At 47.7% G+C, this 13937-nt stretch overlaps 1 protein-coding gene across 5 annotated transcripts in view; it reads left to right on the top strand.

Moving 5' to 3' along the window:
* PIK3CD (phosphatidylinositol-4,5-bisphosphate 3-kinase catalytic subunit delta) overlaps positions 1–13937 on the top strand; it is a 39753-nt gene that overhangs the window by 5795 nt on the left and 20021 nt on the right. The window contains exons 1-4 of one of the 5 annotated variants that reach the window (XM_042831684.1): positions 2026–2060; positions 11205–11368; positions 12721–12949; positions 13407–13636. In XM_042831684.1, the coding sequence (XP_042687618.1) occupies positions 11228–11368; positions 12721–12949; positions 13407–13636 (600 nt within the window). In that variant the 5' untranslated portion in view covers positions 2026–2060; positions 11205–11227. Of the gene's footprint in view, positions 1–2025; positions 2061–6089; positions 6112–6372; positions 6421–7028; positions 7375–11204; positions 11369–12720; positions 12950–13406; positions 13637–13937 lie in introns of those variants that run through there. The other 4 variants (XM_042831686.1, XM_042831682.1, XM_042831683.1 and 1 more) reach the window with 4 other exon arrangements.

Here is a 13937-nt window from a genome sequence, read left to right as displayed (position 1 = left end):
GCACAGCAGTGTGCAGCTAACTGTTGTCTTGTGGATCTGGGTAGGGATGAATGGGGGGAGCTGCCAACCATGTGCTGAGGGACCCTGGCAGAAAAATGTGAAATTCAGCTTTAACTCTATGGAAACTTTACCATGACTGTTTTTTCACTGGCCCAAGCTCATAGTATCAGTCTCTGCGTCACTGGGCAGGTGATCTGTGAGTATCATATAAAACAGACAGGTGGGGCATCAGATGTTATAATTTGTGCATCAGAAATGCTAATCTCGTAACTGACTTGATGCTCAGCATCGCTGCTCCTTCTCTTTTCTGGGAGTGAAACCAAGGCTGCAGCATGGCCATGGTATGGAAAAGAGCAGGGTGAGGTGTGCACGAGTCCTCGGAGGCAGCAAACTGAGCTGCAGAAGTGCAGCCTGGTGATGTGAGGGGACCCCAGCTTGCCTCAAATCCCCGTCAGAATAAACAGTGAAGCACTTTATTTTATTTTGAGAGCCACTCACCCTTGTAGCACAGAGTGTAAGTGCTTAATGTAATTAATGGCTGTCCAGTACGGTTTCCCAGTTCTGTTTAGGCTGGCTGGACTGTTGGCTTCTGTGAAACACATCTTTTCTTTGTAAGTAGTTTTAAGGCTTAATAAAAACAAACATGATCTATTTTTGGACCAGAATTGGAGGACAGAAAAATGTTGCACCTTCCTGCTACCAAAAAGATACCATTTTTCCTTCAGAGCCTTTCCCAGGGTGAAAGTTGTAGCTTTACCTCCAGCTGTGTAAATGATGCTTCATTAGTTTGCTTCAGGTGGAAATTCCCCTTTTCACAAATGGAAATTTTACTCTGCTTATGGTTTTTTTTTTTTAAAAAAAAAAAAAAAAAAAAAAAAAAAAAAAAAAAGAGAGAGAGAATTTTCTTTCAGCCAAAGCCAAGCTGTCGCTTTTGGAGGAAAAAGAGAAAATAAAATTCTCCCTGGACATTCCTTCTCTCCTTGCTGCTGATGGTGACTCATGCAACGGCCTTTGCCACTCAGTTCTGACTCTTTAAGTGATTTTTCAGGTGGCTGTTAAAATTCTTGCAGCATTTGTCACTGGCATCTGCCTCGTTTTGTAATGTGATACACACACTGTTTATTGTGGAGAGAGAGTGCATTTGGGTTGTGAATACTGCTTAATTTTGAATATACGCCCCACGCATCAAATAAAACTAAACAAACAAAAACCACCCAAACATAGCAAACCCATGAGCTTGTGCAAAATATTGGGTGCAGGCACCTGCATCTGCCTTCAGTGTGCAGACAGCCACCCACACAGGGCCTGTGAGATCCGGTCTGACTGGAAACAGTTGTTAAGGACCCCCAAGATCCCAAAACTCGGAAGGTGATGGACTTATTTTTAATGCTCTGAGGTGATCACTGAAGAGCAATTCTGTATTTTTTGGACACCTGGCACTGGTGTGAACTTAAAGTGGACTTGTGAGTGTAGGGAGAGTGGGTGCTGCCTTTCTTTTGGCAGCAAAGGATCCAGAATCCCCCAGCAGTAATCTCGAGATGAAATAGTGTGGTTTAGTTAAGCAGGCAGTTACAGCTCAGAATGGAAATTTGTGGTTTTATAGGTCGCTTATTTGCTGCTACAAGAAATGCTCCCAAGAAAATGAGTTACAAACAACTTTCCTCTTTTTGTTTTGCCCCTTGTAAAGGACTGATAGTGAGAAAAGAGATGTACTGTGCTTCTGTTGGACTTTTGTTTCTGTATTTTCAGCAGCAGTAAAAGGCATTCCTTGCGTAGGGGAGAAATGTGCGTGCAGATGCAATTCTATTTCAAAGCAGTAAAGAAATAAATATCTTGTGTTGACACAGATGCTTTGAACTTCTGTAGCACCACCAGTTAAAGACCTCAGATGAGTTGTACAACAACAAAGCTTTGCAAAATGCCCCGTGAGGGGCGGAAGTTGTGTTATCTGTATTCTGCATGCAGAGAAACAGGTGAAACAACTTATTAAAGACCACAGCACCAGTGCCAGTAAGAGTTAGGATGTGGGCACCTGACGCCAGGTCCTGCGCTTGAAAGCAGTAAGTCTTGGGGTTTTGAAGCAGAGTGTGTAATTCTGGGGTGATTTCTTTGGTGGTGTTGATTTGCTTTTGTGTCATGTTGTTTTGTTTTTTCCCCAAACTATTTTCATGCATCTCTGCAGTCAGAAACCCAAACCGTGTCCCGGCGTCTCATAGAACTGGGTCAGCAGCATCTCCCCCAGACTAGCATTTGACTAATACCTTCCCCTGTGTTCTCTGGGATGTTGTGCTTCTTGCACCACCACCAATTATGTGAACTCACTTTTTCCTCCATGCAGTGTTTCAGCAGGCGTTGAAGTTGTTTCTTCATTAGAATTTCAAAGTTACAACCAAGGAGGTATTGAGCCTGGTCTCCTGGTTCACTTTATGGCCTCCTAAGGAGAGTGCCTCCAGGTATTTTTCTCCTTCAGAAGTCCTGAACTTTTGCTGATGATCAAGATAGGAAGCTTAGCTGCTTGTTGCAACTAAACTCAGGTTTGGGTCAGTTATTTCCTCTGCATATGAGGAAGTGTGCATTGTTTTCATGACCAGGATGCCCTTCATTGAAATGCATAGTCACGCAAACCAAACATTGTTTTCACCTGGGCAAGGATGCCAGCACATTCCTGCTGAGGGCTGCAACGTGAGTTCCCTCTGTCACTCAGGCAGACCCAGGCTTTAACACTGCTTGAACAAACAGGCTGCTCAATTCCTCGAATCCTATCCCTAATAATTCACCATCAGCTTCTGTACGGCTCATGGGAAGACCTTACTTCATGGATTATTTGTTTGATGTCCATCAAATGAAGAGAAAAACGTGCAGAGGCTTTGTTGTGGTTTTCCCCTCCAAAATAGTTCTCTTGTGTCAATAACAACAGGCAAACTATGGCCTTATTTTTGAAAGAAAAACAATTCATCTTAAAACCACCATGTGGTCAGCTGCCCCAAAGCCCAAGCAATGAAATAACTGCTGTGTTTTTCTCGAAAGAGATATCAGAGATATCCCTGTGCTGGGAGGGTTCTTTCAGTGAAGATGAGGACTGGGAAAAAAGCAGCAGCTGTTCCAGGGTTGGCTTAGGATGCATGGGTCAGGATGTGGGGTTCGTGATGAGAGGAGCTGGGCGTTCAGCAAGCCCTTCACCTCTGTTAGTGGGATTCCCCAGCCCATACTTGGTAAAGGATAGCAGATGTGCTTGTGACCCCTTGTTTTGTTCTCTGCCTTGTGCCGAGCTGAGGATGTGCTGTTTTGGTGGGACTTGAGCTGTGGGAATGTGGAACATGAGACGTGTGATAATGACCTTGAGAGAGGTGCTGGTGGTTTTAGCCCTCATTTTAAGAAGGTGTGCTGGTGAATTTCTCCTCTCTGTTTTATTCAACACAGCCTTTTGCTGGTTTCTGTTCTCTCCAGAGACCATCGTGAGGGGTTACCAGCCCATGGTCCTTGTGGTGAATCTGTTTCCTAATCTCTTCTCTTCCACAGGGAAATCTTCCATGTGCTCTCCTTTCTAATCATCTCCCTGAACTCCCACCCATCAGGGTTCCAGTGCACATCACCTCCCAACCTGCCTGAATTATCCTGTACCAAACCGTTAGCTTCAGTAACCATTTCATCCACTTTTCTTCTCCTTTCGGGGGGGGGGGGATAAAAATTACAAGTAAATGTACATTATCCTAATAGAACAAGTCTTTTGGTAAGGACACTAGAGATCTAATCTGATTTTTATTTTTATTTTTTTTACACTATCTTCCTATGTAATTTTAGGCAATTCATTTCTGCATCTCAGTTTTTTTCAAACGTCAAGGACAAAGGAGGAAAAGCCTGGGTGTGCAGAGGTTATGGTACCATTCCACCTAGAGCCTTGTTAAGCAGTACAAATGAGTTGAATGTATTCTGAATGCATTAATAATGAAAAGCAGAGGTGGTTAGCAGTGCTGTATTGCCTCCAAATAGCAATTTGTCAGAGCTGGTGCTGCTGTGCTTCCAGTGCTAGCTGGGAACCTGCTTTCCTGGGATGGATGTTTGCTCCATAATGCTGATGAGCGAGCTGTGCACACTACCTCCAATGTCGTACCACAGCAGGGATTGCTGTATGAATCATACAGAACTTGACATTAAAATGGTGGATTCACATCTGAATTTCACCAACAAAGTTGAGTGTTGGATCTGCAGTTGGTTTGGATTAGTCAGTGCTTTCCTGAGAGCACTGGCACTGATTTGCAAAGCGAGGAAGGTCTGTTCTTCCTCTTTTGGCCTGCTTGGGCCAACATCTGTAAGATACAGAGGTATTGCAGTGTTTATGAAGTTCATTATAATTAGTGAAGCCTTCAGCTCTCCTCCCTTCCACTCGGTGTGCACATTGCTAGCTTCAAGAGAGCCCAGGGCCTGGCATATATGGGTTCCAAGAAACCCCCACAGAGAATGAGAAGCCAGCATTGAGCTTTGTGTGAGAAGCAAAAAGAAATGGTGGTCCTCAGTGTGTGCTCTTGGTGTGACCATGGGCTTCTCTTTGCTCTTATTGGTGAGGCTGCTGCTCTCCTCCTGCAGCCGGCGGGGATCGCTGCTGTACACTTCTTGTGGCCATGAGCTTATTTTGTATCCTGTGGCCAAGAAAACTTCTTTTGACTTTTAAGTAAGAGCAAGTTACCTGCCATATTTACAGACCAACTGCATAGCTGATGCAAAAACGCGGTTGCCCGCCTGTTTGGTAGTGTTAACCACATGGAGCAAATAGTTTCAACTCTCCTAAAACTGCTCTGGCTTCCTGTTTGCTTTGTGGTGTAATTAAATGTGGCTTCTTTCTTTCTTTCTCATTTATTTATTTTGAGTAAGTGGAGGGTAAGAGGCTTCGCTTCTGTGCCTGCAGAAGCAGTGAATACCTACGTGCTGTTAGTTGCCAACATCCAGGTGGTTCAGGAGCTGCAGGCTGGCACAGTGCTTTTCTCTCCAGGTGCCCACAGGCAGTGCTGTAAACACAAGGTGCCATAGTGATGGGATTTGCTTGTTGTCATCCTCTTCCTCCCTCTGTTCCCTTCCCCTGTAGAAGCCAGCCAGCTGCTCCATCCAGGCAACAGCCAGCAGCAATGTTCTTGTGCACCAAAGAGCAGGATTAGGAAGGGAGATGTTTAGGAGCCTTGCACTTGATGTTTCCAGCCGTGTCCACTGTGCAGAGCGATGCACCTGGAGCAGAGAAGAAACTACGTGCAAAGTGATGTGTGGACAAATGCCAAGAGAAGGAGCTATGCAAGACTGGTAACTAAGGGCATGGAGATGGTGTGCTGGTTTAACACCAGTGCATGCCTCGTGTTGGACGCGCTGGCAATGCCACACGGATACCTCTGCCTGCTTTTTTTCCTTCAAAACCCATAGCTCTTTTCTCTCAATAACTCAGAGGAAAGCAGGAACCTGCCTTCCCTTCCTGGGCATCTCCCATCCTTACCCTGGTGCACTGCAACTGCTTTCTGACTTTCGGTTCCCTTTCCCCCTCCCTGCAGCGTGTTGTCCAATGCCTTGCAGGCAGATGTCCTGCAGTGCTGTGCCGCGTGTGGGTCTGGGAGCTGCTGAGCAGAAAAGCTGTTGAAAGAGAAGAAAAAAAAGAGCGGAACAGAAACCAGAATTCCAGTAAACAGGCTGTTAAAAATATCCGCAGCACATGTCAGGGGTAACAATTTAAAATAGGCAGTTTCTGAGCTTAGAAAGGTCACATTAAGACGTGGTGGATTCAAACAGAGCTGAGAACGAACATTTTGACAGTCACAGTTTGTACTGATGCTGAGCTATCCACATTGCCAACTGGTAATGTTCAGGGAACCAAATGAGTCAGATCGTGAAAATAATGAGCTTTCCTTGGATTGTAACATGGAAAAAACCTGAGCTTATACCTTAATGGCGTGCCATGCAAGCTTTAGGGAAAATGGTCATTTCGGGGCTTGTAAAAACGCTTGTTTCCATGCGTGGGGCTGAGGCGATCCGGGCACAGCTCCGCGCTCACAGATCCGCTCTCTGCCCCACAGCACGCGCTGACATCTCTGAAACGAGCAGATCCCTTTTCGGTACCGAACTGCTGCTAAAAGCGTAAGGAGGCACAGAGCGGCCCGCGGAGCGCTGAGACGCGGCTGAGGCCTCGGGGCTGCAAGCGCGACGTGCTTAAACCCTTCGGGCTGCAGCCGTGCTGGCGATGGCGGCAACTCCGGGCCGGCGGGAGCGGCCGCCGCTGCGGGCATCGCGTCTCCGTCGCGCCTTTTGTGCACGCGAGCTGCGCGCGCCGTTTGCAGCCGGTGCCCGACGGGGCGGCGCTTTGCAGACGGTGCCCGAGCGCGGGGCGGGGCGGGGCCGGCAGCGGGGCCGGGCCGGGAGCCCGGCGGGCACGGGAGTGCGGAGCAGGTGAGCGGGGTGGGGGTGCAGGGGGGGTCACCTCAGCCATCCCCCCAGGGGCGCCTCAGCGCGGGGTGTTTGGCGTTCTCCGCGGGGAATAAAGCCCCGCTCAGCGCTGCGCGTGCTGTTCGGCATCCTGTAGCAGATCCAGAGGAAAATCGGTTCTGTTGTACGAGGATGCGATATTTCCGGGCTGCGGGTTCGGGATGTGCGGAGTGAGCTCACGCAGCCGGCACCTCGGGCGGCGGTGCTGAGCCTGGCCTCGTCCTGCAGCCTGCGGGTTCGGTCCGTCGGTGCCCACTGTGCCGTGCCATGCTGTGCAATACCGTGCCCGCCAGCGGCTCTCCGCTCCCTTGGCACCTCTGTGCCATTCGTATCTCGGACGGGAGCCCAGCAGTGTGAGGTTGGATGTGTGGAGCTCAAGGGTCAGTAGGCACATACGGCTTGTTTGTGTCTGTGAGATGCATCTGGGTGTCTGGTGTTGTCAGCTGCAAAAAGGCTAATTTCAGCGAGCTGCTCTCGTTATCACTACTTCCTCCATCTCCCGGACTGTGCCCGTGCTGGCAGTAGCAATAGCAGTGGCAGCAGCCCTGCAGCACGGCCCTGCAGCACAGCCCGCCGCTCGGCAGCATCCTTTGCATGGTCCGCCTGTGCACGTGAGGGAACCGAAACGCAGAGGAGTCGGTTGTTCAAAGTCACGCATCAAACGCCTGCCGGGCTTGGGAATGGAACTTTGCAAGCTGTTGGGTTTTGAGCTCTTGCTTTAACCGCTAAATGTGCCGTTTTCCACTAGATGCTTCCTCAGACAACAACCGAAAATATAGCGGGTTGACTCTGACTTGCCTGAAAGGCTGCTTAAAGTTTCCAGCAGGGCACGGCTCTGGAGCCCTCCCTTCAGGTGCTTTCCGTGCTCCCTGCCGTTCTCTGCCTCTCTCTAGCAGTGCCGGTTTCCTCCCAAACGAGGTATGGCTTTACATTTCTGTTTCTCTTGAGCTGCTTTATCAGCGCTGCTCTCTCCCCCCTCTGGCTATTCCTTGTAGTTGGGCTGGAGGTCCTGCTAAGCCTGAGTTTTTTTGCTCTGATGCTCTTTGCTGAGTTGCTCTGCAGCTGGGAGCCCCCCAGAACTGCGGCCTGTTGTTATCACCGTGTGTACATTCTGCTTTCCTATCTCTCTCCTTGCTGACAACCCCTTTCATCATCGGTCCTGCACACAAATGAGGTTAGCTCCAGTTTGGATTGCATTAGTGTAATTCTGCTTCCTGTTGCTTTTCTTTGTGAGCCTGTTTGATGGGCATGTGTATGTGTAAGGCAGGCACTGAGCACAGTAAGTGCTCAAAACGTGGGTGTGTTTATTTCAGAAAGGGAAGGGCACAAGCCAAGAGAATCTTTGGATATAGTGGTTGTTCAAGGCCTGCTCCCTGTGTGTTTTGTGTAGATAGAGTAGCTGTGCTCTATGGAAAGGTCATTGTTCTCTGCTGACATCCCTGTATGCTGAAGGTGCTGACTGTGCTCTAAATGGTGGTTTGTTTGGTCTCGGGTAGGAAGGGGATGCTCTGCAGTGTTTCGGAGGCCTGAAACATTGGGCTGTGTGATTTCATCCCTTGCCTGATTATCCTGAACAGATTCCATTATAGGTCTGATTCAGCCTAATGTTTGTGCAAGCAAAATAATGAGTAGATGGGATTAATCAAGGGCTTAGAATTCTCTAATAAAAGGCATCGTAGAAACAGCGCAACTGTGGAACTGGAGGAACAGCAAAGGACCACTGAGAGATCATGAATCAGTGTGTGGAATTGTGTGGCAGGATCAATCTGTTAAGCAAAAACTGATAATACGAAAAATCTTTATTTGATTTTTATATTGGGCAGAGGTAGAAGTTTTATTATGGTAAACCAAATAGAGGTTATGATAGTCTAAATTATGGTTTGAGGAATTGAACCCTGAGCATAGAAAAGCTTCAACGTCATGTGGTGCTAAGTGCTTGCATGCTTCTCTCCACCTTCTCAAGGGCTCCTGGTTTTTTTCCTGCTGAGTTTGTGGTCCAAGTGTTACCTTGTGTGTGTGTTGGAGGAAGCAGGGGCAGAGCTGTGTTGCAACTCAAGTCTGTGTTGAAGGTGCAGCACTGTCCCAGGAACTGAAAGAAGGCAGAGATGTCTCAGCTGGGATGCTGATGTGTATTTCAGAGTGTACTAAATGGAAATTGTAAAGGAAACACTTTTTTGACATGTGAGAGCAGAGGAGTTTTTGTGTCAAATCTGTTCTATGAATGCTTTCTCTGGAATGGATGATGATTGCAAGGCAGCAAAGCTGTTCTTGTGGTGGAAAGGGCTGCAGCCAGTTGGATGTGGCAGAAGGTGACTGGGAGTCCTCTGTCCTGCTGGCTCTGCTCTGAGCTGCGGCCTTGAATGGGGCAGCACAGCAGGCTCTTACACTCTGCAAACAAGCAGGTGTTTTAGCACCTTTTACCACACGTGTGTTTGTTCTCAAGTGGATAAATAGGTTGTCAATACTTATCAGCAAGCAGGGCTGCTAAGGCCAGTCCCACCATGAGCATCTATTGGTTGCATCCACATCCTGGGAGTTATTACATTAGGCCATAAGGTTAAGCAGATTCAGCACGTTGTTTCTGTCTCATTAATCTGGGTGACTGCTACTTGGGTGCAGGTATCCAGCTAGCTCTGCCCCCCCAGTGCTCCTTCCTCCCATCATGGTGAGACTTGCTTGCACACCTGGGGCCATGCTGACACACTCTGAGAATTTTCCCAGTCTGTTCTTTAAGAGAAACTTGTGGCTTACTTTTGTAAGTCCATCAGTGTTCGAATAACTTGCCTGTCCCCACAGTGTGCAGTATTTTACCCCGTGACCGCCACCAAAAAAACCAAGCCTGAGCTTAGACACCTTCAGAAGGTTCATTGACTGCATCTGTGAGAACATAGGGTTGATTCACCTCTGCTACATGTGTTGACTGTGTGCTAAAAACCTGCCATACACGTGTGTACGTAGAATTTCCCGTGGTCTCCTCCCCCTGCAGTTGATGCCTGCAATGAAAGCAGTTTCCTGCTGTCTCCCACACTGCACCCATCACCTGTAAGCTCCACACCGCTCATTTCTTACAAACTTGAAAGGTATTTTTTGTAGTCCCAAGGTTTAGTAATTCTGTCATCTGCTTGTAGGCGTTCGAGCTTCCGTGGCTGTGTAAGGCAGCAGCCTCACAGAGGTTTGTGGAACACTGCTCCCTTTGTGATCTGATCGCCTGTTGCTTTTTTTTTTTCCCTCTTTCAATAGCAGTTCTACTTTGTAAACACCAGAGTTGTACTTCATGCATTTTTTTATAGGAGATGTGTTAGAGTGTTTTATGGTGGCTGCTGCCTTGTTAAATGCCGACCAGGTAATTTCACATGTGTCTGTTACACTCTGCACAGATTTGATTTTCATTGCAACTCCGCTTTCCTTTGGAATATGCACCTCATCTTCTGTTGGCCGAATCTCTGTACATCCCAAGATACGTGTGATTCTTTGGAAAGACAAGGTCCTGAGGGATTGGAACTTGGCCTCGTAATGCCACAGCCTCAGGTGCGGTGCTTCGTGTCTGATGGGATGTTGCATCAGGCTGAAATCCTCAGCAGGACGAAGCAGCTTTGGCTGTTATTGTGCCTTCTGTCTCTGGTTGTCAGCAGGGTGATGGCAGTTTGCTGCTTTTGTTACTATTGGGCTGAGGCAGCAGATATTGTACAAATGTGCTGGTTTTATTGTTAATGAGCAGAGGACTAGGCAAGCTTGTTTTGCTTTATTCAAACTTGTAGACTTTGCCTCCTCCCCCTTTTACTTCCCTCCCTTTTAAGGCACATGGGTGGTTTTGTGGTCTCTGTATCCGGTCTCTGTGTGATACAGCATGTGTGCTGAGGAAGCAGGACAGATAAAACATAGCTCTTATTTCTGGGAATCCTTACCTCACTGCTGGTGGGGAAGTGTTGTTCTCCCAGGCGCTGTAGATAAGATGCTGGGCTCCTTGTCATGCTGAAGCACGGGGCTGGCTCACGAGGAGCTGCCAGCAGTACTTCATGATTTGGGAGACCCAAATCCTCAGCAGCATGTTGCTTGGTGTCTAAGTTTGTGCACCAGCTGACAGCTGCAAAGCCATGTTTCAAGTTGTGAAGTTAGCAGTTTTTGTACTGCTTTCATAGGTTGAAGATGAGTGACAGAATTGCTCAGGACATGTGCAGGGATGAATGTAGAACTAGCAAAGAGCTGGAGGAAACAGGGTTCTGTATTGCTATGGTATTTTGTGCATGGACAAATGGATGGAGCCTGGGGGTTCCTCTGACTTTGACATTACGTGCCTTTAAGAGAGAAACCATATGATGGGCTTCTGCTGAACACCTTCTGTTTTAGTCATTCACGTGTGCATTTATTCGTGTTTGTACCTGAAAGTGGAAAATGAATGGATGCAGATGGAATTAACAAACTTGCTGTGGTTGCCTTGGCCTTAGATTTCACTTTTCCTATACTTTCAGAGGTGGGTTATGCAGTGGAATATTATTTGGTTCTGTTTTAAGGATGATGCGTGCAGACTCAGAACCAGCAGCAAGAATATTCCTGTGGCTTAAAGGCTCTGGACTGGAAGTTTAACTAAGGTGCCAATTTTCCTGAGCTGTGGAAGATCTGATAACCTTCCTTTCTTTGGGTCCTTTTGGGTATTAACTTTGTGCAAAGCCCAGCGCAGGTTTGCACTGTGCCCTGAGGAGGTGTTACATGGTTGGAAGCTGCAGTCTTTTTTTCCCCTTCTCTTGCAGGTTGTAGCTAAGCAGTGAGCAAGATGCCCCCGGGCATTTACTGCCCTATGGAATTCTGGTCCAAGGGGGAAAACCAAAACATCCAGGTGGACTTTCTGCTGCCAACAGGCATATACTTGAATCTCTCTGTGCCCTGCAATGCCAGCTTGGGCACCATCAAACAGGTAACAGCTTTGGTCACTCATCTGCAGCTTCCTGCAACAATGAATCTGTTCTTGGGAGCTGTGAGCTGCTGTGTTGGGTCTTAATGCAAGCTGGGTTTCTGATACATTGCTCTGAGGCAGCTTCTTGTGAGAGCCTCTGCAACCCACTAAATGTACATCTAGCTGCTGAGGCTGCCAACAACAGGGTTCTGATGGTGCTGCCAACGTGTTGGGCTTTATTCACTGGGCACTGAGGTGTGAATTAGTTTTTGAGTGGCTGCAGGATGAGTGCAGACACAAACTGGCAACACAGGGCTTGGGTAGCATTTTTGATGCTGCTTCCCTAAGCCAGCCATTCACCAACACTGGATCTTTTGTTAGCAGTGCTCTTGTCTATGCAGACTCAAGGAAGAGAGGTCGCTCCAAATAGACAAATTAAGGTGCTGGACTGTTCAGCGTGTCAGCCCTGCCATCTCTTGCATCACAGAAACTGAACAGTGAAAACTGAGAAGTGACAGAGAGAATTTAATTTGAGGAATGAAATGCTGTTGCGAAACCATGCGTTAAAGAAATGATACTTTCTTATTTCCCTGGGCAGAAAGTGTGGTTAGGGGAGAGTGAAGGCAATTAGAATTGGAGAAGGTTTTTTCTGCAGCAGCAACCTGGCCTAGATGAGTCACAGATCACAAGGGACAGAAGCACAGTGCCAGATTATTCCCGGTTTTCTCATACTGCAGTTTTCAGGCCCAAAAATAAGTAAATAAATAAAAAAAAAGGCAAGTGGAGCTGATTGGTTCCAGCTGTTAAGTTGCAGGTCTGTGTTTTTTGGGTCTGCTGGAGGCCCATCAGCTGCAGGGCTGCTTCTCCTACAGCGTGTGCTTAGGAAGGGAGCAAAGGAGTGGAATATCAGTAGTGGTGTGGAAGTGTCACCCACTGGGAGCACTTGATGGAGTTCAGAAGACTTGGGAAAAGTTCTTGGCTCTGTCACAGATTTCGTGTTACTGGAGGTGAATTACTTAGCCTGCTTTTCCCTCCATTTCGCAAGGCTCTCAGTCAGCAGGCACTTAGTGCCAGGTATTCAGATGGGAGTTATTTAAATACGGAGGTCAAGAGATTTTTGGGGCTTGGGACAGAGGGCAAGCACAGAAGAGAAAAGCAAGTCGGTTAAAAGCAATTGCAAATAAATCTAGCCAGATTTATTACCCGAATCTTCAGCAGAAGTTGGAGTTGCCAGACTTGGCTGAAAATACTGCCTGTGATTGCAGGTGCAGGGATGTTGAGAGAAGGTGGAGAGTGAGGCTGTGGGATGGCAGGAGGAAGACGAGGTTCTGGCAGCGCAGCAGTAGTTTCACTGTGCTGTTGGTCTGTCCCAGGTGGTGTGGAAGCACGCTCAGTATGAGCCACTCTACCATATGCTCAGTGATCCCGAGGCCTACGTCTTCACGTGCATCAACCAGACAGCTGAACAGCAAGAGCTGGAGGATGAGCAGCGGCGCCTTTGTGACATCCAACCCTTCCTGCCCGTCCTGCGGCTCGTGGCTCGAGAAGGTGACAGAGTCAAGAAGCTTATTAACTCCCAGATCAGCCTGCTTATTGGGAAAGGTCAGTTCCCTCATCACAGGTCTCACCAGCAGCGTGGCAGGGCTGCTGGCCGTGGGTGATATGCGCCTCTGTCCCAGATGGCATTATTATTTATGGAATAGCAATGGAATCTCACTGACATGGTAGATGAAATAAGCAAGACTTTAAGCAGGACTTCTCTGTAGTGCTTGTAGTAAGGGAATGGTGTGTATGGAAATGCAAGAAGGGCAGTTTTTCCTTCTGACAGGGTGACATAGTATTGTGTCTTTACTCCACAATAGCAGTTGTTATTTACTCCCTGCAATTGTGCAGAGTAAAGGAGCAATGACTAGCAGCTTGGCTGACTTGACTTTTTTTTAAACAAATATTAAGTATGTGTTTAGGAAGGTTGTTTCACAGTCATTTGATTTATCACCAGCTTAATCCTCCAAGGGGTGCAAGTGCTTATTTCATTTTTTTTTTCTTGACCTCCACACAGGTTTGCATGAATTTGACTCTGTGCAGGATCCAGAGGTGAATGATTTCCGCTCCAAAATGTGCCAATTCTGTGAGGAGAGAGCAGCAAAGCGGCAGCAGCTCAGCTGGGCAGCTTGGATGGAGTACAACTTTCCCTTGCAGCTTGAACCCATGGCCAAAGGCCTTGGAACTGGACTCTTGCACACACCCACCAAGAACATTTTTGTCAACGTCAAGTTTCAGTCTGGCGGGGTAAAGCACCAATTTTTCTGTGGCATTGTTTGACTTGTTTGTGTTTCCCCTCGGGTACCAATTAGCTGGTGACTGAAGTTGCTGTATGCACACATGATGGAAAGCTTTTTGCTTATGGATCAGAGAGAAACCCAGAAGCCAGCTCAGCATAGACTGCTTGCAGGCGTTGATCTATGGTGCCTACGGGGCCCTGTTCTTGCCTGCTGCCCTTGGTTAATGTGAGTTTTGCATGTTGTGCCTGAGCATGAAGCAAGAGCCACCTCTAGGAGAGAATAGCTTGGAGCACAATGACCTCAGCCAC

This window comes from Centrocercus urophasianus, unplaced genomic scaffold (genome assembly GCF_019232065.1).
Source record: "Centrocercus urophasianus isolate 14NV4802_14NV808 unplaced genomic scaffold, USGS_Curo_1.0 seq_36, whole genome shotgun sequence".
Lineage (NCBI taxonomy): Eukaryota > Metazoa > Chordata > Aves > Galliformes > Phasianidae > Centrocercus > Centrocercus urophasianus.
The sequence above is the reverse complement of the archived record's forward strand: the minus strand, read 5'-3'. Positions and strand labels throughout refer to the sequence as shown.